This window comes from Myotis lucifugus, unplaced genomic scaffold (assembly GCF_000147115.1).
Source record: "Myotis lucifugus unplaced genomic scaffold, Myoluc2.0 scaffold_244, whole genome shotgun sequence".
Lineage (NCBI taxonomy): Eukaryota > Metazoa > Chordata > Mammalia > Chiroptera > Vespertilionidae > Myotis > Myotis lucifugus.
The window spans coordinates 1,479,960-1,501,103 of record NW_005871292.1 but is presented as its reverse complement, the minus strand read 5'-3'; the positions used below and the strand labels follow the sequence as shown (position 1 = coordinate 1,501,103).

The following is a 21,144-nucleotide window of genomic DNA, read 5'->3' as shown; positions in this document are numbered from 1 at the left end:
TGCCTCGTTCCCAGCCTGCCCAGCGGCATGGTGGACCCCCTGGCCAAACCTCCCTGCCTCGTTCCCAGCCTGCCCAGCGGCATGGTGGACCCCCTGGCCAAACTTTTCTGCCTCGTTCCCAGCCTGCCCAGCGGCATGGTGGACCCCCTGGCCAAACCTCCCTGCCTCGTTCCCAGCCTGCCCAGCGGCATGGTGGACCCCATGGCCAAACTTGTCTGCTTCATTCCAGGCCTGACCAATCCCATGATGAACCCCCTGGCCAAACCTCCCTGCCTCGTTCCCAGCCTGCCCAGCGGCATGGTGGACCCCCTGGCCAAACCTCCCTGCCTCGTTCCCAGCCTGCCCAGCGGCATGGTGGACCCCATGGCCAAACTTGTCTGCTTCATTCCAGGCCTGACCAATCCCATGATGAACCCCCTGGCCAAACCTCCCTGCCTCGTTCCCAGCCTGCCCAGCAGCATGGTGGACCCCCTGGCCAAACCTCCCTGCCTCGTTCCCAGCCTGCCCAGTGGCATGGTGGATCCCCTGGCCAAATCTCCCTGCCTCACTTCCCGCTTGGTTGACCCCATGATGGACCCCCTGAATCACTTTGTCTGCCTCCTTCCCAACCTGTCCAGCAGCGTTGTTGACCCCATGGATAAACTTCTCTGCTTCCTTTCCTGCTTGTCCGACGCCATTGTTGGTACCATGGGCTACCTTGTCCAAGCCGTGGTTGAGCCCCTGGATGTCCTTGTCCAGCTCCTTGCCGGCCTGGCTCCCCATGTTGCTAAGTCCATTAAAAACTTTCTCCACTTCCCTTCCAGCTTGAGTGATGCCATTATTGATGCCTTCCAGGGCCTTGCCCACCTCTCTCTCTGCATTGCTCAGCCCTCGGTTGATCCCTTCAATGACCTTCTCAATGGGGTCATCACTGGCTGCCCATCCAGGCAGGGCCCCCAAAAGCAGTAGGAGGGAGCAGGAACTGATCAAACTGGCAAGATGCATATTGTTGGGAGGGTGGGAAGGATGCAGAGAGGAGCCAGCGAAGCCAAGCTGCTATTTATCTTCTGCTTCCCTCCCTCTTCTCCACCCCTCATGACTCAATTACCCCCGTGAGGCACTGACTTGGTCTCCAGTCAAGGAGGTATTTCCCAGGGAGATTTGAGGTTGAGCAATGAAGAGGAGGAGGAAGAGAAGGTGAGTCATGAATGAAGAATACTCACATGGCATCTTTGCTCCCTGCCCCGTTCAGGCCCTCCACCCCAGAGCCTAGATGTCTGCCCTTCCAACTACCTCCTCTTTTCATTCCTCACCCACTAGCCAGGCCTCCGCTCTCCCAACCCCACCTTCAATAACCCCCCATCTCTGGTTCCTCAGCTTCTTCACTCCTCTCAGGGGATCAAGGATCCAGCTTCCCAGCATTGAGATTCTAGAAAGATAAGAGGTACAGTCAGGGGGAGGTGAGCACTTTCAGGGAGATGAGGAAATCATCAGACCTTGTTCTTATTGTTCTTGTTGACCCACTCCTCACACACACACACACACACACACACACACTTTACCACACTTCAGCCACACAGGACTTCTCCCTGGCCTTCAAAAACACCAAGTTCATTCCTGCCGTATGGCCTTTGCCCTTGTTGTTCTCCCTAGTCCTGAAACACACCAAGCTCATTCCTGCTTTATGGCCTTTTCCCTTGCTATTCTGTCTGGTATCAGTACTTAGATCTTCATATGGCAGATTCCTCCTCATTCTGTTTTTGGCTCAAATATTACCTTCTCAAAAAACTTTCCTGGCCATCCCCCAGTTATACTCTGTAATATCATCCTTTGGTTTTTATAACACTTAATTGATCCAAAACTACCTTTTTTATTGTCTGTCCCTCCTATCAGATTATAAACATTGAGAGGACAGGGCCTTTGTCTGTGTTAGTTACTGCTATATCCCCAACGTCTAGAACATTGCCTGGAGTTCAGTAGATATTTATAAATTGGACAAATGGATGGATTAGAAGAAGCCAAGGGAAGGATAGGCCTAAGTCTGAGTCTCAGAGGGTGCTGGAGGGGAAGGGTGCCTGGGTCCCCAGAGTAGCCTAGGGTCCCTTGGGAAGGGTTGCAGATTTTGGAGCCAGGATCACATTCTCATCACAGAACCCTAGCCTCCTGCCTCCCAGCCCTTGGGCAAGGGCAGGGGGCTGATTGCCATGAGCTGGGACAGGACGCAGTGCCTCCTGAAAAGCCGGTTGAGGCAGCCATGGGGAGGGGCTGGAGACCCAGAACAGCAGGAGACTGTCAGCCAGAACCTGGGCTGGGGGCCAGGAGCTCATTCTTCCTGACCTCCTCCCCCTGGAGACTCATAAGTCCCAACCTGAAGCCCCAGGTGTTGACATGGCAGCATGGGTTGGAGGAAGAAACTGCTAAGAGGTGGCCTAAGTGTGAAGAGAGGCATCAGGAGGAAGGGCAGGTAGTGGTTTGCAGATCTGTGGCAGAATATCTATCTGGAGCTAGTTTAGAGGGAGGCAGAGACCAGAAGGACAAGAGCCAGTGGGTGGGTACAGTTGGGTGAAGGGGTGTAAGATATTTGGGTTTTTGTGCCAAGGGGAGAGACTGAGAAAGGGGGTGGAGGTGGGATTGCAAGTGGGAAGGCCAGGCAGGAAGGAATGTGCAGGGTGTGAGCAAGTGGGGGTGGCAGAGTTATGTGTGTGGGTGCCCAGGTGTGGTGAGAATCTGCAAGTGTTTTGGGGCTTTGCTCAAACAAGGACAACACGGCCCACTTCCCTTGGTAGACCCAGGGTTCCACCCCAGATCCTGGACACTTGGCTCTATTCGGAACCAGGCATCCAAGACCCAGAGGCCCAGGAGCTTCTGCCTTCTCTGTGCTCTGCCTATAGAGGGTGACTAATTGTACCACCGCTCCACGCTTGAGTTCATCGTTACGTTTCCAAGTTTCACGCTCCAGGAACAAAGCCAAATCCCTGGGCAACCTCAGGTGTGGCTTTTCTGTCCAGTGCCTAAATGAGGGAGTTTCCCATGCCAGAAGATTGCTGGGTGGGGAGCTCCAGAATCCTAATCCTCCCTGAGATTGACAGGTGGGGTTTCTCCATTTCTCTTTCCACCCCTCTCTCTGCCCTACCCTCCCATCTTCTGTCAGCCTCAGGCCCCCTCCTCAGTGCTCCATTCTCATTGGCCACTATTTGGTTTGAATTTTGGCATCTATCTCTGTGAGACTGGCCTGCCATCCTCTGCTGATTTGGGCTACATGGTTGTGTTGCTTTCCTAGAGTGAGGGGTGGAGCTTTCAGTCATGGAGCCATCACAGCTCCCCCAAAGAACTCCCAAGAAGTTTGCCATGAAAGTACACAGTGTGCATGCCAATCCACAGGGCCTCTGAACATGCACCCTGCCCGGAGCCTCTCTGCACAGGAGCTGCTGCAGGCTTTCCAGCTCTGGTTAGGATCTGCAACATTTCCTATAGTCTGGCAAATACTTGTTCCTGATACTCTGGCAGATCTTGTCATAAAATCAGGATCTGAAAAAAAAAAATCAGGATCTGAATCAGCCTTTGGGATCTTAACTCTTTGTCTCTTGTTATTGACCTACTCAGATCTGCCATTTCTTTTTGTACCAATTTTGATCCTTTATATTCTCTAAGAAATATTTTAATTTCATCAAGCATTTCATATTTATTATTGTAAAGTTGTACAAAATCAGTCCCTTTTCAGTCCTGGTTTTATTTGTATGGTCTTTCCACCCCTCTTGATCATACATGTACAGTTCGTCCCCCCTTTGTTTAATCACTATCTTTTTTTTATTGAGGTCTCCCTATCCGTATGTACAGGCAATTTAGTAGTTTCATTTCCTCCTCTCCCTGGCCATCCAAGCAGGAAGGTCTCACCCTCACCCTATCCCATGGCAGTTGCTTTCCCATGGAGGGTTGGGGAAGAGGTCATATCATTGTGCCCCTTCTTGTTTCCACACCTCTTTCTGGGATGGTGACTCCTTCCTGGCTCCAACCCCCACACCCCTAAGTCTTGGTCACAGTTGTGTGTCAACTGGCCCTGCAGGTGCCTGCCTGTGAGTCACAGATGTGCAAGCAAGCCCCCACCCACAGTGCTTTAGGGGAAGGGGACCATCTGTCCGTGTGTTCTTCCCCAAACGTTTGTGGAAGCTTGCTTTGTGCCAGGCACAGTTCTAGGTGCTGGAGGCCCAGGGGTGAACAAAATAAACAAGAATGCATGCCTTGTGGGAGACAATGAACAAGTAATCATAACTAGGTCATGACAAACTACAATTCAGTGGTTCTCAACCTTCTGGCCCTTTAAATACAGTTCCTCATGTTGTGACCCAACCATAAAATTGTTTTCGTTGCTACTTCATAACTGTAATGTTGCTACTGTTCTGAATCGTAATGTAAATATCTGATATGCAGGATGGTCTTAGGCGACCCCTGTGAAAGGGTCGTTCGACCGCCAAAGGGGTCGCGACCCACAGGTTGAGAACTGCTGAACTACATGAAAAGCCACAAGGAAAAGAAAGGGGTTTAGAGACATCTGCTGTGAGTGAAGTATGGTAGCAACCATCTCAGGTGGAAATTATAGTTTAACTTTAACCCTGCTGTTTGGCTTATGTACCTATTTGCTTTGTTTAACAATGGACAGGTTATTTTGATTTTCTGAATTATATAAATCATCCCATTCAATTAAATGCCTTATTGATTGTAATGTGAATATCCCATGGGTTGTGGTCATACTGGTCTTAGAAAGCACATTTTTCCTTCACCTGGGAAGGACAGCACAGTTATCCCAAGGTCAGAGGGCTCTAGACCCAAAACTGTAATTTAGATAAACCCAGGTTACCCAAGGGCTCTAGATAATGTTTATAACATGCTGTTTAATCTGTTTCTTTTGCGCGACCATCTGTTACTATGAGATTTGGGGAATGGCCCCTCATAGTCCCGGATTGCAATAAATGTGACTCTTTAATTCGACTTCTTGAGGCATCCTTCTGTGACAGGGTACATTACAACATGAGGAAAATAAAATAAAAGGATAGCATGACCTTTGAGTAGTTTTAGACATTGGAACATCTAACCTAGGATGGGAAGTTAGACAGGCTTCCTGAAGCGTGGGTACATTGAGGGGGTGAGGCTGATGGGAGGTAGTGACTGAGAAAGAAGAGAACTTTAGATGGGGAGTCAGGAGGATCTCTTTTAAAGGGTAACACCTGCCCTGACCCCTGGGCAGTGTGGCTCAGTTGGTTGAGCATCATCCAGTGCACCAAAAAGTCACTGGTTTGAGTCCCTGTCAGGGCACATGCCCAGGTTGTGGGCTTGATGCCCTGTAGGGATGTGTGCAAGACAACCTATTGATATTTCTCTCTCTCCCTCTCCTTTCCTTTCTCTCTAAAATCAATAAAAAACATGTTTTTTTAAAATAAATAAAAATAAAGGGCAACACCTGAGGGAAACCAAGAGGCAGCCAGCTGAGGGGAGGCCTCCGCAGAGCTTCCAGGCATAAAGGAACAGCTGGGGTAACTATGGGGAACGGGGTGTATGTCAAGGAACAGCAGGGAGCCAGTGTGCTTAGGGAGAGCGAAGGGCTTTGAGGACCAGTGTAAAAAGTTGGATTCCATTCTAGACGCCAGCGGTGGCATTGGAATGGTGGTGCACAGTGTGCAGACAGCACACCTCCCCTGGGATGGGATGGGCCCTTTGCGCCACCGCCTCTGTGACATCACTGGACTGTGACGTCACGGCAGAAAACTGGTGCCCCACTAGCCCCGCGCCCCGCGTCGCATAACATCGCGGCGAGTCCCTGGGCAGCCAGGCCATGAAATTTTAGGAGGCCATGCGGAAGCGCGACATCGTCCTCACCAATGTCACCGTGGTCCAGCTGCTACGACAGCCATGCCCCGGTGAGGGAGGAGGCGGAGCCCGCTGGGAGAGGTTGGGGGGGAGGCAGGAGGGGGTACAGCGCCCGCTGGGTCGGAGCCCCCTTCATAGAGCGTCCGCAAAAGAGGGTCAGAAGGCGCGCTCTGGCCGATGGGCTCTACCATCCGGGCCGCTTTCCTCCCACCCTCCAGCCACCCCTCCCCAGTCGGCCACCAGAGTTTGCTGCCAAGTGGTTTTCATGGCGATAGTGGAAGGGAGGATGGGCTGGGCGCCTCTCGTGCGCGTGGTAGAAGGATAGAAGCAGGGGCCGGGACGGAACCTGGGGCGGAGTTTATGAGGGGGCATCTCTGAGGACAGCCGCTGGGTTGAGAAGCTCGGCGAGGGAGGTTTCACCTAAAACTGACGCTCCCGTCGCCCAGGGCGGAAGGGCCGCGGGGAGTTGGTGGGCTCCCTCCCTGTGTTGCACCCAGCGAGGATACTTGCCCCTCCCGGGGCTGTGCCCAGCGCTTCACAAGCGTGCACTTACTGAAGCCTCGCAACCACATAGCGAGGTCAGCGTCTGTACCGTCCGCTTGTCAAAGAGCGCAAACCGCTTCCCGTGGGTCTCTCACTGGAATCGTAGAGTTGGGACTCGGAGTCCCGCTCGCGGCCACTGGGCAGCCCTACTTGACCCAGTCGGAACTGCGCGCGTTCCCTCCGGGCCTCCTCACTGACCGTAGGGGAGTGGGGGTGAGAAACAGCCAGGAAGCTCCTCCCCAAGGGGCTGGGCGTGGCCCGGAACCCGCTGCCTGCTGCAGGTGCCGGGCTCTGTGCCCTCGGGCCTCGGTTTTCCCTTTGTCAAGTGGATTTGTAGCATCTGTCTCACAGGATTCTGAGCCCATGAACTGGGGCTCAGCACAGCACCTGGCGTCACCGTAATTGGGAGAGCGCACCTGTGACAGTGTTTCACCTACGGAAGAAGCTCCGCTGGGCTCCTCCCGCTCAGTGCAGCAGCTTTTCTCCAGCCCCGGTACCGCACCCCTAGAATGGAGGGGAAGGCTGAGGGAAGTTGGGAGAGTGTAGGTAGAGTAGATTCATCCCTACTCTTAATCCAGATGGGCAAATCTCCTGTTATAGCAGGAACAGAACCCCAAGGAATGCAAACATCCTAAGGTCACCAATAATCACAGGGCCTCTGCCACCAATAAAGACTAATACTTTTATGAACTTGTACTAACTGCAATCACCCACAGCCCAGCCTCAGGCCACAAGGTCTGTGGCAGCCAGAGAGGTCAGGGAGACAACAGGCCAGCTGGCCCCTGGCTCCTAGCCACACCACCTCCCAGGTGCTTTTGATTCTAGTAGTGCCAAAGCCATCTCCCACCTTCATCCTCGGGCCTCTCCATCCCCTTCTCTCTCCCTTTCCTCATGAATACGTAGTAGCAGACTTCCTCCCCTGTATTTAAATCAGCACGACTGGACCTTGAGATCTCACTGAGTCCTCCCAAAAGCCCCCAAGGAGAGGGTCAGATGTGATGACAGGAAACAAGTCAGAGAGGTTCATTAACTTGCACAAGGCCAGATGCCAAGTAGCTGAGGCAGGGATGACAACCGTGCCTGATCCCCAGTATGAAGCCCTCTGCCAGGCAGATCCCCGACTGCTCTCTCCACATCTCCCCTCCTCTCAAGTCTTCACCTGGAGCTCAGATGGCACACCTCCAAGCACAGATGTTCAAATATGCAGTAAGGGAGTGGGAGTATGTTTAGAGAGCCGGAAGCTGATAAAGATCTCCATTTGTTTCATGTTCTGGTATATCTGTATTTCCTAAACTTCTCTGAGGGTAAGAATCACCTGAAGTGCTCCGTAGAAACACTTGAGCCTCAGAACAGACCAATTGAGTCAGATTTCCCTAGGAGGCACTTTCTGGATGATGCTTATCAGAACAGTTTGGGGACCACTGGGCTACATGAATTATCAGACCATTTGGGAAAAGGCCTTTGAAATACTAATGTATGCGGAATGTTCCCAGACTATTGTCATAAGCGCTACATATATTATTACTTCATTTAATCCTCACAGTGACCCTCTGAGTACTATTATCTCCATTTTAGAAAGGAGGAAACTGACTCAGAGTGTCATGCCAAGCAACTGTTAAAGATACACAGTACCCACTGAATTAGAATCACCAGGGAAGGGGCCCTGGCATTGATATTTTAAAGCAAGCCCATCCTGTTCATTTTGTGGATCAGGTAGGTTTGGGAAACACAGCTCATTTTCTCTCACTGTGATGGTGCAGTTCATTGCCACCCCCACTCCTTCCAACAGTAACCAGACGACCACCACCACCACCACCACCCAAAGTTGAGCCAGAGCCAGAGCCAGAGCCAGAGCCAGAGCCAGAGCCAGTTGCAGAGCCAGAACCAGAACCAGAACCAGAACCAGAGCCGGAGTTCTCAAGGAGGAAGCCCCACCTTCTCCACCTCAACCACCTACACCACTGCAACAACTTATACCGCCTCCTCCACTTCCTCCACCTTCTTCTCCCCTTCAGAAGGTTCCTTTGGTTCCGGGAAACTGCCTGTTGGCAATCAATGGGTGAGTCAGCCCTGGCCTCTGAGCCTTTCCTGAAGCCATAGGGCCCAGGCATTCCTCCAGTAACTGAATAGGGCATCTCCACATTTCACACCCTCAATGCTTTCATCCTGTCCCCTTGGAGAATGGGGGGGGGGGGGGGAGTAAACAGGGCTTTGCCCCCTACGAGAGCTCACATTCTGGTGGGAAAACAACAATCAAATAAGGAACATTTGGTTTGGTGATGTGTGAATGAACAGTATGAAGTATAGTAAGACTGGAGAGGCCAGTGTTAGCTGGGGTGTCAGGAAAGACCTCTGGGAGGTGACACTGGAGTGAGGCCTGAGTGGCAGCTGTGCAGCAAGCAATGGCTCGGGGACACAGGTGGCAGCACAGTATGCAAAGGACAGGCAGGAATTCAGTGCTGGTGTGGAGCAAGCAAGGCAGAAGAGGAAGGAGAGTGGTGGAAAGCAGACGGGCCTCGTAAGCCTTGGTAAGGAATTTGGATCTAGTTTTACTGATAGAGCTGTAGAGGCTTTCAGGCCAAGAGACGTAATCGGGCCTGAAGTTCTTTAAGATCCATCCAACTACACGATTAGGAATGGGGTAAAGAATGGATGGGTGAGGAAGCAGGCAAATCAGTTAAGCTGGTGAGATCATGAGCAAGATAATAGCTGCCTGCAAAGGGTTGGTTGCCTTCTTCCCTGAGATCGAGTCGTCCGACCCAGTCCCCTTGAGAAGCCTCCTGCTACCCCCTTCTTTCCTGTCCCCTCCTCTGCCTGCTGGCTGAGGATTCTGAAGACAACCCCACAACCCCTGTCCTGGACAGATTTGGACGTATCGGTCGCCTGGTGCTGCGAGCCTGCATGCAGAAAGGCGTTAAGGTGGTGGCAGTGAATGATCCATTCATTGACCCGGAATACATGGTGAGTAGCAGGTAAAGGGTAGGATCGGGGGTTCAGGGGTGCTCTCTGGGAGGTTCTCAGGTGCAATATGAAACCTTCACCAAGGCAGGGATTCCTTAGGGATGCTTGCTCCCCCACCCCTGCCACCCCCATGATCAGGAGCCATTCTGTCTCCCACAGGTGTACATGTTTAAGTATGACTCCACCCATGGCCGATACAAGGGGACTGTGGAATACAAGAATGGACGGCTGGTTGTGGATAAACAGGAGATCAGTGTCTTCCAGTGGTAAGGGCAGCTGTCTGATGCATGCCTGCAACACATTAATGGAGGGGGTGTAGAGATGACATGAATGGGATCCCAGCCTCTCCTTGGGATTCATAACCCCTCAGCATGTATGTCTCTCAGTATTGGTTGGAAGAGGGGGGTCTCAGAGAAGTCTGTGACTGCTAAAATGGTTAGGAAGCACTAACTTAGAAAGATACCCCACTATACTCAGGAATACTTTTGATTTAATGCACATTTACAAGTTTTCGCACAGGCATATCAATTCAACATGTCTAAAACTCACCTCTTGATTCTCCATCAACCCCCAAACCTATTCATCTCCCTTCCCACGAAGCGACATCGACATATAGCCAAGTGCTTCTACTCGGTTCCTACACAGCAACCACAGAGGCCTTTTTAAAATGTCAACTAGGCCATTACTCCCCTACTTAAACCCTCCCACCAGCTCTCTCTCCTACCCCTTCACCTCTGCCCTGGCTTCTCTACAAAATGCCAATAAGGCATTTAACCCTCAGGGTATAAGGGTTAACTGATTCAGTGAAGGCAAAGCACTTAGAACATGGGCACGTGGCAGGTGTTCAGTAAACATGTGTAGGATGGCTAATAAAAAATAACCCTACAAACACTGTCTGAACCCCTTTGGAGGGAGCAGGCTCAATGACAAAGGAAACAGACACAAACCTTTTGCCACAAAGCGGTCTAAAAGATGAGACAGATGCTAACAAAAAATCACAAAAGCGAATACTGCAGTTGTGATAAGTCCTGTGAAGAAGACTCATACACAAACCAAGTAGAAAACAGCAATATTTGTTTCAAATGCAAACGTTAGATAAACTATCAAGTAAAAATATAAATTTATAAAAGTGGAAACCAAAAAGGCCTTGACCTTTCTGATGTAAAACACTAACCACTGCTGACCCCAGGGTAGCCTGAGGCTACAGTTACACCCCTCCCCCCGCATTGCTCCCAGGATGTAGTTCCTGTCTTCAGGGACTTGCTCAGCCTCTGGCAGTAGGCTCCCGGTTGCAGAAGCTGAGTGCTAGAGACAAGAGGCAAGGAGGGCCATGGTGAGGTTGTGAGGACAGGGAATCAGAAGCAGTGCAGCAGGCCTTGCCCTTCTGGAGTCTACATTCTAGGCATACAAAGGGCCTGACCTGGTTGGCAGTAGTCCGGGGTGGTCCCCTGGAGACAGAGAGTGAATGAGCCTGAGTAGGGGAGGTGGCAACTTGTATATACTGGGGCATAGCAGAGGAAGGGCAGTCAAGGTAAGTGGCCCACAAGAGCTGCTCGAAATGTATCAAGATAGGAACTGCAGGGCTGGGAGAGTCAGATCTCCTGCCTCAGAATCTTTGCACTTGGTCTGGAAAGCTTTTCCCCCAAGTGGCATATATCTGTCCTCACCTCCTCCAATTCTTTACCTCAGCCTCCCTCCTCAGCAAGATGCCAACAGGCAAGACTAGCAGGGTCAAATCCACCTGGGATAACTAGGTATGTGTGGGGTGGGGAGAACAGATGGTTACAGTCCAGGTGGGAAGGTGTCTCGTCAGCCTTTCAAACAGTAAAGGCCAGGGACTATGAAGGCAAGGCCATGCAAGGGAGGCTGATACACAGCCCTGCCACCTCTCCATAGCAAGCAGCCCAAAGAGATCCCCTGGAAGTCTGTTGGAAGCCCCTTTGTAGTGGAGTCCACAGGAGTGTACCTGTCCCAAGAGGAAGCTTCCGTAAGTGGGGGAGAAGTGGGCAGGGCTGGCCAGGGGGTGTGACACTCAAAGCATCTCATCAATTCATGACACCAGTGCTCCTTCCTCCTTCCCTAGAACCACATCCAGGCAGGTGCCTTACGTGTGGTCATCAGCGCACCCTCACCAGATGCACCCATGTTTGTCATGGGGGTGAATGAAAAGGACTATAATCCTGATTCCATGAAAGTTGTCAGGTAACGGGCAGCAACATCCAGAAGTGGGTGGGTGATGTCCAGAGAACATGCCAGCCTGTGATGGGAAGGGATCAGACTCAGCCTCCCCCTCCCCCAACCGCCACTCCCACTGGTGCTTCTTTCACATCCCCATCTGCTTCTCCCTCCCAAAGTCTTAACAGCCACCATGTTAACATTCCCCCTGGACCTGTTAAAAATGCACAACTTCTGGAGAATATGCTTGGGGAGCTTCCCCCAGCTGCACCTCCAGTGCCTCCTTCAGTCTAAAGGCATCCCCAATGATCTTTCTCATCCCCATCCTGACGTTTCACAAATCCAAGCCTCTGAGCATCTCCCCAAAATGAGGTAAGGGTGGAAGGTGGCTCTGACACTCACCTCACAGTTCCCTTGCATACCGGGCTGTTTCAGCAATGCATCCTGCACCACCAACTGCCTGGCCCCCCTTGCCAAGGTCATTCATGAGCGATTCGGGATTGTGGAAGGACTGATGGTGAGTTGGGGAGAGGGCTGGGCAGGATGGATGGCAGGGAACCTGTACCGCTTCCTCTCAGGATTTGCTTAGTGTGTGACTTTAATAGAAAGAGACTGGTTTCAAGAGGAAAGGCCCGCCAGTGGTAGAGTCTTTTAAAATTCTGTGTAACTCTCGGCAAGGCTGAACCCCAGCTTGCAGGTGCCCCTCCAGTGGTCTGTGGTGGCCCCACAACCTCCACACCTGGCTCATCACTTCAGACCTGAAACAAAGAGGCACAGGAACTTAGGAGCAGGAAGGCCTCACCTCAGCCCTCTTCTTCCCCAAGACCACAGTCCATTCCTACACGGCCACCCAGAAGACAGTGGATGGGCCATCCAAGAAGGCCTGGCGAGACGGACGAGGAGCTCACCAGAACATCATCCCAGCCTCTACAGGGGCTGCCAAGGCCGTGGGCAAAGTCATCCCAGACCTCAAAGGGTATGAGGGCAGAAAGCTGCAACCAGGGTGGGAGGCACACCCTGGGAAGAGCAGACGGGCCCCAATCCTTGAGGTATCTAATGAGAGGAAGGTGGAGGTGAGGGGGTAGATGGAGAAGTCCTTGGGTTCTGACTTCCACCTCGATGTGGGACTGTCCAGGAAGCTGACAGGAATGGCGTTCCGGGTACCAACCCCAGACGTGTCTGTCGTGGACCTGACCTGCCGCCTAGCCCGGCCGACCACATACTCGGCCATCAAGGATGCCATAAAAGCAGCAGCCAAGGGGCCAATGGCTGGCATACTTGCCTACACGGAGGATGAGGTAGGGACTGAGGAGAAGAGACCCTGGGAGGAACCCTCTGGGGAGAGACCGTGACTTCCCACTTGCCAAGGAGCTGCTCCCAACGTATCAAGATAGGAACTGCAGGGCTGGGAGAGTCAGATCTCCTGCCTCAGAATCTACGCACTTGCTGCTCCTTTGGTCTGGAAAACTTTTCCCCCAAGGGGCCATGTATCTGTCCTCACCTCCTCCTCAGCAAGGTGTTCTTTTTGTGGCCCCTTTCTTCACCTGAAATTCCATTTCAGTCACTGCTGGTCCTGCTAGCACGTGCACTCCAAGAAGGCAAGGATTTGGGGACTATCTTTTCACTTCCAAAGCTCCAGCCATCTTCTCAGGGCCTGGCACACAGCAGATGCTCCATACATGCTTCCTGAACAAGACAAAATATACCATTTTTCAACACTTGCTCAGGGCAGGCCATGGGCAGGTACCTTCCCTGTGAAAAACAGATGTCACTGTCCCTGTGCTCCCAGTAGTACCATCTCTGGTGCTGTCTCCCTGGTTTAGCTCCTTGCAAGGCCACCCTCACACAGCCACCAGGACCTCTTGTTTTAATGAAATCAGATCACACCCCCCTCCCTCCCCCCTGCAGAAAACCTTCCTGTGGCCTTCCACCACACCATGGCCCAACCCTCCGCCTCTGCGCTGCAGCTCCTCCTACCTCAGATCTGCTGAGGGCCTGAGTCAGCCAGACCCAGCCTTGTGCCTCCACCTGGGGCCTCTGTGCCAGCCCGTTCCAAGTGCCTGAATTATCCCCAGGAAATGATATTTATTGGTGCGGCATCAGGGTGTTCGTGGTCTGTGTCCTTTGGCCAGTCCCCCACCAGCAAAGCCCCCAGGTGCCTCCTTCATATCCCATCCCCACAGCCTGGACACAGTAGGACTCCATCAGATGTCCTGGACGAATGCATAGCCAATATGCCTGAGTCAGAACCTGGCCTCCTGGAGGTCTCTGCTCTGCGACCCAAACTTACCTCAGAAATTCTGGCACCCAGGTTGTCTCTACGGACTTTATCGGCGATACCCACTCTTCCGTCTTCGATGCTAAAGCCGGCATCGCGCTCAACGACAATTTCGTGAAGCTCATTTCCTGGTACGGAGGGGAGGGGTCAGAGAACGCGGGGAGCTGGGGGTAACGGGGAGGGACCCCCTGACCCTCTACGCCCTCCCCAGGTACGACAATGAATACGGCTACAGCCACCGGGTGGTGGACCTCCTCCGGTATATGTTCAGCCGAGACAAGTGAAGTGCGACAGCCCCTCCACTCCCCTGTGCTCCCTGCCCAGAACCTCTACCTCCCGCAGAGGGGAGGCGCCCGGCGCGCGGCCGCCCGTGGGCCGCCGGTGAAATAAACACTGCGTGCCTACTTCCCCTACTTCATCACCTACAAGTGCAGCGGCCTGTGAGTGCGGGGCGGCCGCGGGGCGGGCGGGGGCGCGGGCCGGGCGAGCCCTCACCGCCCGCTCCTGCAGGTCCGAGTACAATGCGTTCTGGAAGTGCGTCCAGGCTGGGGTCACCTACCTCTTCGTGCAGCTGTGCAAGGTGAGGGCGCCCACAGCCGCTCGTCTGGCCCCAGGCTCGCAGACCAGCGCTCCACCCTGCCCGAAGGCGCGGGGTGGTCCTCAGCTCTCCCCGTAGAAGATGGCCTTGGAAGGGTGGGACCTGAGGAGACGCCTCCAGCAGCTCTTGCATAGCTAATTTTGTAAGATTGAGAAACTCGGTTATATGGTGTGAAGGGGGTTTGTGTGGTTAAGAACCACTTACCACCACCGGGTGCTGCAAATGCTGCTGGTGGCCGCCAGCCCAGCACCTCCAGGCCTGAGCCTGTGATCACCACAGAAAAGCTTCCAGGCCTCTTCCCTACATCTCCACGGGTCCTGTCATCTTGCCCCCTCATCTGGTGGGCCCTCTCCATATGGGAACCCCAGAACCACGCACACACTAACTTCCCACACCTTGAGGTGACCTCTGTTTTCTGTTCTCAGATGTTGTTCCTGGCCACTTTCTTTCCCACCTGGGAAGGCGGCATCTATGACTTCATTGGGGTGAGTGGGGCAAGGAAGGGGGAGGGAGTGCAGAAGTAAGGCCCCCTGGCATCTGTACTTACTCGAGCCTTAACCCGACCCACAGGAGTTCATGAAGGCCAGCGTGGATGTGGCAGACCTAGTAGGCCTCAACCTTGTCATGTCTCGGAACGCCGGCAAAGGGGAGTACAAGATTATGGTTGCTGCCCTGGGCTGGGCCACTGCAGAGCTCATTATGTCCCGGTGTGTGCAGCAGCCTGAAGCCCAGATTCCTGAGAAAGGACACCTGGGTTTCAGAGAGGTTCTGGAGGGTGGGGGCTCAGGTTCTGGGTGCTGAGGGTTTCTGGGTACTGGAGAATCCTTCCCTTTGCCTTTTTCAGTTGCATCCCCCTCTGGGTTGGAGCCCGGGGCATTGAATTTGACTGGAAATACATCCAGATGAGCATTGATTCGAACATCAGTCTGGTAGGCAGTGCTACTGTCCCATACACACCCTTCTGTTGGTGGCAGTACTTCTCCCCAATACTTGGCCCTGACTTCCTGCCTCCCTTCAGGTCCATTACATCGTTGCATCTGCCCAGGTGTGGATGATAACACGCTACGATCTGTACCACACTTTCCGGCCAGCTGTCCTCCTGCTGATGTTTCTCAGCGTCTATAAGGCCTTTGTCATGGAGTGAGTTGGGTGGGATTCAAGGATGGGTCCAAAAGGGGCTGGATGATCTGTTTTCCTTCTCTCATTGTGATGTTTCCCCACAGGACCTTCGTCCACCTTTGTTCCTTGGGCAGCTGGACAGCACTTCTGGCCCGAGCAGTAGTGACAGGGCTGCTGGCCCTCAGCACCCTGGCCTTGTATGTCGCTGTTGTCAACGTGCACTCCTAGGCTTGGGTCCCAGGCATTCACATACCTTTTCCTTGTCTCCAGGTTTTAGTGAATTAAACAGTATTTGGGAAGTTGTTTCCGCCTACATCTCTCTCTGGAGCTGTCTGCCAATACCACACTCACCTGTGTCCCAGAGGCCCTTGTTCTGACTTTGGAGCCAGGTAGACAGCCTGGCTCTGATTTGTCCTGTGTTCCTATAGCCATTCCTCAGCTCTTTGTTTTTCCAGAGTAGACTGAAGGGCTTGAAGTATATAATATTTGAGCAGTGGCAAATTAGAGAACAGGCGATAGAAGGAAGCTGGAATCCAAAGTTCTTGGGGACTTCTCACAGCCTTAACCTGGCCCTCTACCATATGGGCCCTTCCCTCACTGGTCACCTCCAAGACCCCTGTCCCTAATCTCCTTTGATCCACCCTTTTTATGGCAGCCAGGGGGATCTATCTGAAACCCAGTCTCACTAATTCATCCTCATTACAACCATCTAGAGCAGCGGTTCGCAACCTGTGGGTCGCGACCCCTTTGGCGGTTGAACGACCCTTTCACAGGGGTCACCTAAGACCATCCTGCATATCAGATATTTACATTACGATTCATGACAGTAGCAACATTACAGTTATGAAGTAGCAACGAAAATAATTTTATGGTTGGGTCACAACATGAGGAACTGTATTTAAAGGGCCAGAAGGTTGAGAACCACTGATCTAGAGCTCCCCATTGCACCCTGGACCGTTGGGGCAGACTTCTGTGATTCTGAGTTCCTCAGTTCTGTGACCCTCAGATAAAATCCTGGTCTGAGTCTTCTTAGGGTAGAGTTCAGAGACCGCTGCAGCCAAGCAGAGCATTTGAGCCCCTAAATTTGGATATTGACCTGGATGCCACCCTTCCCACCCCAACCTTTTCTTGGTTCAGTGGGGTCAGCTCCCTGTCCTATTTCTGACCCCTCCCTGAGGGATATCAGAGGCAGAGCTTTGAATTTCATGTTTCAGCTCCACCTTGATGCAAATCCTGCCACCCAGGAAAGTGCTCCCCAGCCCTGGTTTTCCCAGTGGAATCCCCCAGGGTGTGAGACTGGCAGTTGCCCCCTCCCTCACTCTACCAATGGAGGTCCTGCCATAATGTTATTTAACCCTGGGCCTAGGAAAGCATCATGCACAGCTGCTCAGCTCTGCTATGGCAGTCTTAGTGTTTTCAGAGGGAACATACAACCACTATCTAGCCCCATCCTCTTGCCCCTAGTCAAGACAGGGTCCACATGTATCTTGGGAAGGAATGGGGAAGTGATTGATTGGTCACCCTGACTTTGACTTGAAAAGGGATTAGGGCAGGCACTCTCCCAGTCCAGGTAGGTAGATATGTAATGGAGTCACTTCCTCACCTTTATCCCATGCACCACCTAGCTCTTGACACGTGTTGGGACAAATGAAGTTTGCAGAAATTATTCAACAACTATTTGCTAAGCAGGGACTCCCAGGCCCCGCTTCTGGTGGCTGTCTATGAATTAATCCCAGCTTCCATGGGATACAGACAGACCAGAGTGGTTGGAGCTAAGGTTGTGGGGGACGGGGTAGCACAGGCCAGAGGAATCAGGGCTGTGATGGGTGAAGCTTGGTCGAAGTGGTAGGACTGATGAGCTAAACTAGTGATTAGAGCTGTGATGGTAAAACAGTGGTGGTCCAAAGGAGCTACCTGACCCAGACAGGGGAGGAGGGGGTGGGGGCGGGGGGCAGGCTGGGCTCCCTGGAAGAGCTGAGACTGAAAGATGAGTTAGTGAGGCAAAGAGGAGAAAACAGGTGTCAAGGCCTGTATAAAGGCCTTGAAGTCAGGGCCTTCCCTTTCCATCAAACCTAACTGGTTGGAACAAGTCAGGGTCTGGATCCCAGAAGGCTCTCAGGGTTGGGCTGAGGAATTGAGCAGGGACAAAGGGGAACTAGGGAGAATTCTATGTGAGGGGAAGACAGGGTCAGATTTGGCTTTGTTAAGATTTCTGTGGCCACTGTGGGTGGGGAGACTGAGGCCAGAAAATCAGGACTGGACCAGGACAGGGATGGCGGAAGTAGGAGAGTGGCTATAGGCAGAGTGGAGGTGGTGACCAAAAGCCTGTTTTTTTCTGTGTGGTGGGGAGATTGTGAAAATGACAGATGAGAAAGGAGTGAAGAGCCCTTCCCAAGGTCTCATCACATTTTCCTAGGAGGAGGAACCTACTGATGGGACAGTGGATGAGAGCAGGTTTGGAGGGTGATACAGAGACCAGTGTGGGTCCTCAGACATGCCTGGGGAAGCTAGAGACAGATGCGGGTAACACTGCAGAGACAGAACTGAGATGTGGGCAGGGGTACTGTGATGAAGAGGAGGGAGAAGCCAGGGGCCTAGCCAGAGAGACTCATTAGAGAAAGGGGAAAAGAGACAAGAAAGAGTGTGGCCAGAGGGAGGTGGAGGGCCCCGGACGGGAATTTCTGGCAGTTGGAAGCTTAACTTTTAGGTGAGGGTGTAAGGAGGAGCCTGTGAGTTTCATCCCAGGAGTAGGTTGGGATGCCCATTGCTTTGCAAAGGAATGAACAAGTGGAGACACCTGTGAAGGCTGGAGGGCGGGGACAGCCTGAGGTGGGAAAGATTTTGACACCCTGTATCAAGGAGTCTCTCCAGAGGGAGAATGGGTGCTGAGAAAGAGAGCCCAGAGGCAGTGTTTAGGTTAGAGGAGTGGTTAGAGTGCTCTGGAGAGTGCCTGTGGTCACATCCAACTCACCTTTAAGTGCTTTAACCCTAGGCAAAGAAATGGGACTTTATTTTCCCAAGGAAGGGAAGGGTTATTGAGTGCCTACTGTGTGCCAGGCTGTGTTTGAGGAACTGGAGATACAGCCCTGAACAAATATCCCCTAAGTTGTAGGATTGTGGGACCAAAGGGGCTCATGAAAACCACTTAAGACGGTGCCACACCAAATAAAAAAGCAGTCACTGTGAGCTGGTTTATTACTATTACGCAGACACAAGTGTGTTTTAAAGAAGAGCCCCCAGGCACCCCACCTCAGAGGAGCTACTAGCTCCTCCCCATCAAACCTCCCCCCTCAGATGGGGGCTTCCCCAGGCCAGCTCGGAGGTGGGCCTAGGGACTTCCTCCAAGAAGTTGGGCTCCTTTTGGATGGGGAAGGGCAGTAGGGAGGGTCCCTTCCAGGTTGGGGTGCCATGGGCTACACAGGAACAGACACAGGTCAGGCTAGGACTCTTGCTCGCTCAGGTGTTTTGGTGACTGTCCAGACAGTCCCATGAGTCTTGCCCCAACCTGTCTGGTAGAGGCAGGGATGACTTGAAGACAGCAGTCCCTTTAATAGTAGAGTTCCTGGTCCCACCAGCCTGGGAGAGAAAACAAAGACTCAATGCTGAGGGGAGAGGGGTCAGGAGGTGGGGCCAGGGTCTCAGAGGTTGTGGCAGTTTGATTTGGAGGTCAAGTGTGAAGGCCAAAGGTCGGACAGCTGCTCTGAGAACATTTGAGCCCCCAGCCCCCAGACCTCCAGTCTCCACACTCACTCCCTGGGCAACAGCGAACTCCAAGTTTCCGGAGCTCATCATAGACGAAGATGAGGAGGCCAAAGGGCATGGGGACCAGCCACCACTGGAACCTGAAAGCACAGGGGAGATGACAAGGTGAGGGCCATTCCCAGTCTGTGTCCCACATGCCCATCCCTCTGCTCACACCTCATGACCCCTCACCGAATGGGCATGAAGTTGAAGATGTTGGGCATTCCCGGGCAGTAGCACAGGAAGCAGCCGATGCAAATCTGGAACACGATGGCCAGCACCAGGATCTTGTTCCTGCGGGCGGCACAGGGTAGAACAGGCTCAGACTGCTGGACTCAGGACAAAGCCTTTAGGAACTGGGGGTCAGATAAGGTACTGGGTCAGAGCAGGTCAGATGCCATTAGCAGCAGGGAGATGTTCTAAACATTTAACACAGGAGTGGTCTGCCCCTCCGCAACAGTGCTGGCCTATCGGCATCATCCCTTTAGTTGATGAAACATGGAGGGGCCAGTTGAAAGGCACATGGTCGGAGCTACTGACCAGCTATCGATAAGGAATATTAGCACCTGGCACATCTGTACATTCGGTGCTGGTGTTCGCTGACTGCAGTAAGCCCTGGTCAGGACCTGATGGAAGTTGGGACTAGGGCTTGAGGACAGGGCTGGGGACACCTGAAGAAGCCCTGCTGGAAGGCAGAGAGGCGGCGTGTCTTTCGAATGAGAACGTCAGCGATCTGGCACATCTCGATGCTGATGAAGAACACGGTGTAGCAAGTGTACTGCTGGTACAGGCGCTGCCCAAATGTCTGGAACGGGGAACAAAAGCAGCCTGAGCCCAAAGGGAGAGCCTCTGCAGCCAGCCTGGTACTCAGGGACCCTTAACTGCCCTTTCCCCTGCATCAGAGCCTTGGAAAGGAGAGGCACAGGATCTGCTAGGTTTGTAGGACCCACGGTGTGAGGCGCAGAAACGGTCTAGCAGAGCTTGGTGTCAGTGCATGGGTAGGCGACAGGTCATCCAATTGCTTTCATAAAGAAAGGAAGGGAGAATTTCCTGGCACCCGAAATAAGGGACCTAGGGAAAAGGAATTGGAATCCCACGGCAGGATTTGCAAAGTCCTGTGATTCCAGGGCCCAGGCAGATGGCAAATATAAGTGAAGTGGACCAGGTAGGCCTATGGGGAACAGCACTTAAAGGGGCAGTCACTATTCAGTTCATTTCTTCAATATAACTTTTTAATACCAGCTCATTGTGTGGGGAACACTTCCTATGCTGCAGGTACCAAGTGTTTCACATGTTTTATCTCATTTAATCCAATATTCCCATGAGGTAGATTGGTGGTACTCAAACTTCAGTGTGCACCAGAACCCCGGAAGGGCTGATTAAAACAGATTCCAGGCCTGACCCCAAAGTTTCTGACCCCAGACGTCTGAGGTAGGAGCTGATCATTTGCATTTCAAATAAGTTCCTATGTGATGCTGATGCTGATGCTGATGCTGATGCTGATGGGGCCACACTGAACATCACTGAGGTAGACATCAGTGTTCTCTCCACTTTAGAGGTGAGAAAATGGGCACAGTGAGTCAAAGCAACTTGTCCCGGGTTATACCACAGTGAGGAACATGGCATACTGTATGAATCCAATGCAGCCTGGCTCCTACGGTCTACATTCTAACCATGGCAGTAAATGTTTAAGGGAAATAACCTGATCTGTCACTACAGGACAAGCTAAACACACCTGCCAATCAGGTCTGACCTCTGTGCTCCAGACCTTCATTAAAGTCAGCCACAAATGCATACACTCTGTGTTAGTGCTACAGGAAAAATAGCAGAATAGGGGCCTGGTTCCACACCTGAGATGATGTGTTACTGTCAGGGCAGGGAGAGGACC

General features: G+C 52.6%; 4 protein-coding genes across 12 annotated transcripts in view; 2 read left to right on the top strand and 2 right to left on the bottom strand.

The window, feature by feature from the left end:
• Positions 1–1,251, bottom strand: part of SBSN (suprabasin) — a 5,154-nt gene extending 3,903 nt beyond the window's left edge. Inside the window, exons 1-3 of one of the 9 annotated variants that reach the window (XM_014464279.2) lie at positions 482–1,251; positions 266–427; positions 16–157 (exon numbers count right to left, since the gene is read on the bottom strand). In XM_014464279.2, coding sequence (XP_014319765.1) covers positions 16–157; positions 266–427; positions 482–984 — 807 coding nt within the window. In that variant the 5' untranslated portion in view covers positions 985–1,251. Of the gene's footprint in view, positions 1–15; positions 448–468 lie in introns of all 9 variants that reach the window. The other 8 variants (XM_023762394.1, XM_023762395.1, XM_023762397.1 and 5 more) reach the window with 8 other exon arrangements.
• A 3,569-nt stretch (positions 1,252–4,820) lies between these two features.
• Positions 4,821–14,193, top strand: GAPDHS (glyceraldehyde-3-phosphate dehydrogenase, spermatogenic). Its single transcript, XM_023762357.1, has 11 exons — positions 4,821–5,891; positions 8,174–8,402; positions 9,249–9,345; positions 9,505–9,611; positions 11,242–11,332; positions 11,429–11,547; positions 11,956–12,037; positions 12,345–12,496; positions 12,656–12,818; positions 13,832–13,929; positions 14,010–14,193. Exons 1-11 carry the CDS (start codon positions 5,825–5,827, stop codon positions 14,080–14,082), a joined length of 1,278 nt encoding a protein of 425 aa, XP_023618125.1. The 5' UTR covers positions 4,821–5,824; the 3' UTR covers positions 14,083–14,193.
• A 4-nt stretch (positions 14,194–14,197) lies between these two features.
• TMEM147 (transmembrane protein 147) lies at positions 14,198–15,818 on the top strand. Its single transcript, XM_006098674.3, has 7 exons — positions 14,198–14,238; positions 14,309–14,378; positions 14,822–14,881; positions 14,967–15,103; positions 15,241–15,325; positions 15,415–15,536; positions 15,620–15,818. Exons 3-7 carry the CDS (start codon positions 14,822–14,824, stop codon positions 15,741–15,743), a joined length of 528 nt encoding a protein of 175 aa, XP_006098736.1. The 5' UTR covers positions 14,198–14,238; positions 14,309–14,378; the 3' UTR covers positions 15,744–15,818.
• Positions 15,819–18,742: 2,924 nt separating this feature from the next.
• The window catches only part of ATP4A (ATPase H+/K+ transporting alpha subunit), a 14,002-nt gene continuing 11,600 nt past the window's right edge, over positions 18,743–21,144 (bottom strand). Inside the window, 4 exon segments of the mRNA XM_023762362.1 lie at positions 18,743–19,091; positions 19,266–19,357; positions 19,449–19,550; positions 19,928–20,061. Coding sequence (XP_023618130.1) covers positions 19,063–19,091; positions 19,266–19,357; positions 19,449–19,550; positions 19,928–20,061 — 357 coding nt within the window. The 3' untranslated portion in view covers positions 18,743–19,062.

Excerpts from the sequence above, each read along its gene's own strand:
- GAPDHS (XM_023762357.1), top strand. The coding sequence starts at position 5,825 with ATGCGGAAGCGCGACATCGTCCTCACCAATGTCACCGTGGTCCAGCTG. Across the intron at positions 9,346-9,504 it reads TCATTGACCCGGAATACATG|GTGTACATGTTTAAGTATGA; the intron begins GTGAGTAGCAGG and ends TGTCTCCCACAG. Across the intron at positions 12,819-13,831 it reads TTGCCTACACGGAGGATGAG|GTTGTCTCTACGGACTTTAT; the intron begins GTAGGGACTGAG and ends TCTGGCACCCAG.
- TMEM147 (XM_006098674.3), top strand. The coding sequence starts at position 14,822 with ATGTTGTTCCTGGCCACTTTCTTTCCCACCTGGGAAGGCGGCATCTAT. Across the intron at positions 14,882-14,966 it reads GCATCTATGACTTCATTGGG|GAGTTCATGAAGGCCAGCGT; the intron begins GTGAGTGGGGCA and ends CCCGACCCACAG. Across the intron at positions 15,537-15,619 it reads TATAAGGCCTTTGTCATGGA|GACCTTCGTCCACCTTTGTT; the intron begins GTGAGTTGGGTG and ends GTTTCCCCACAG.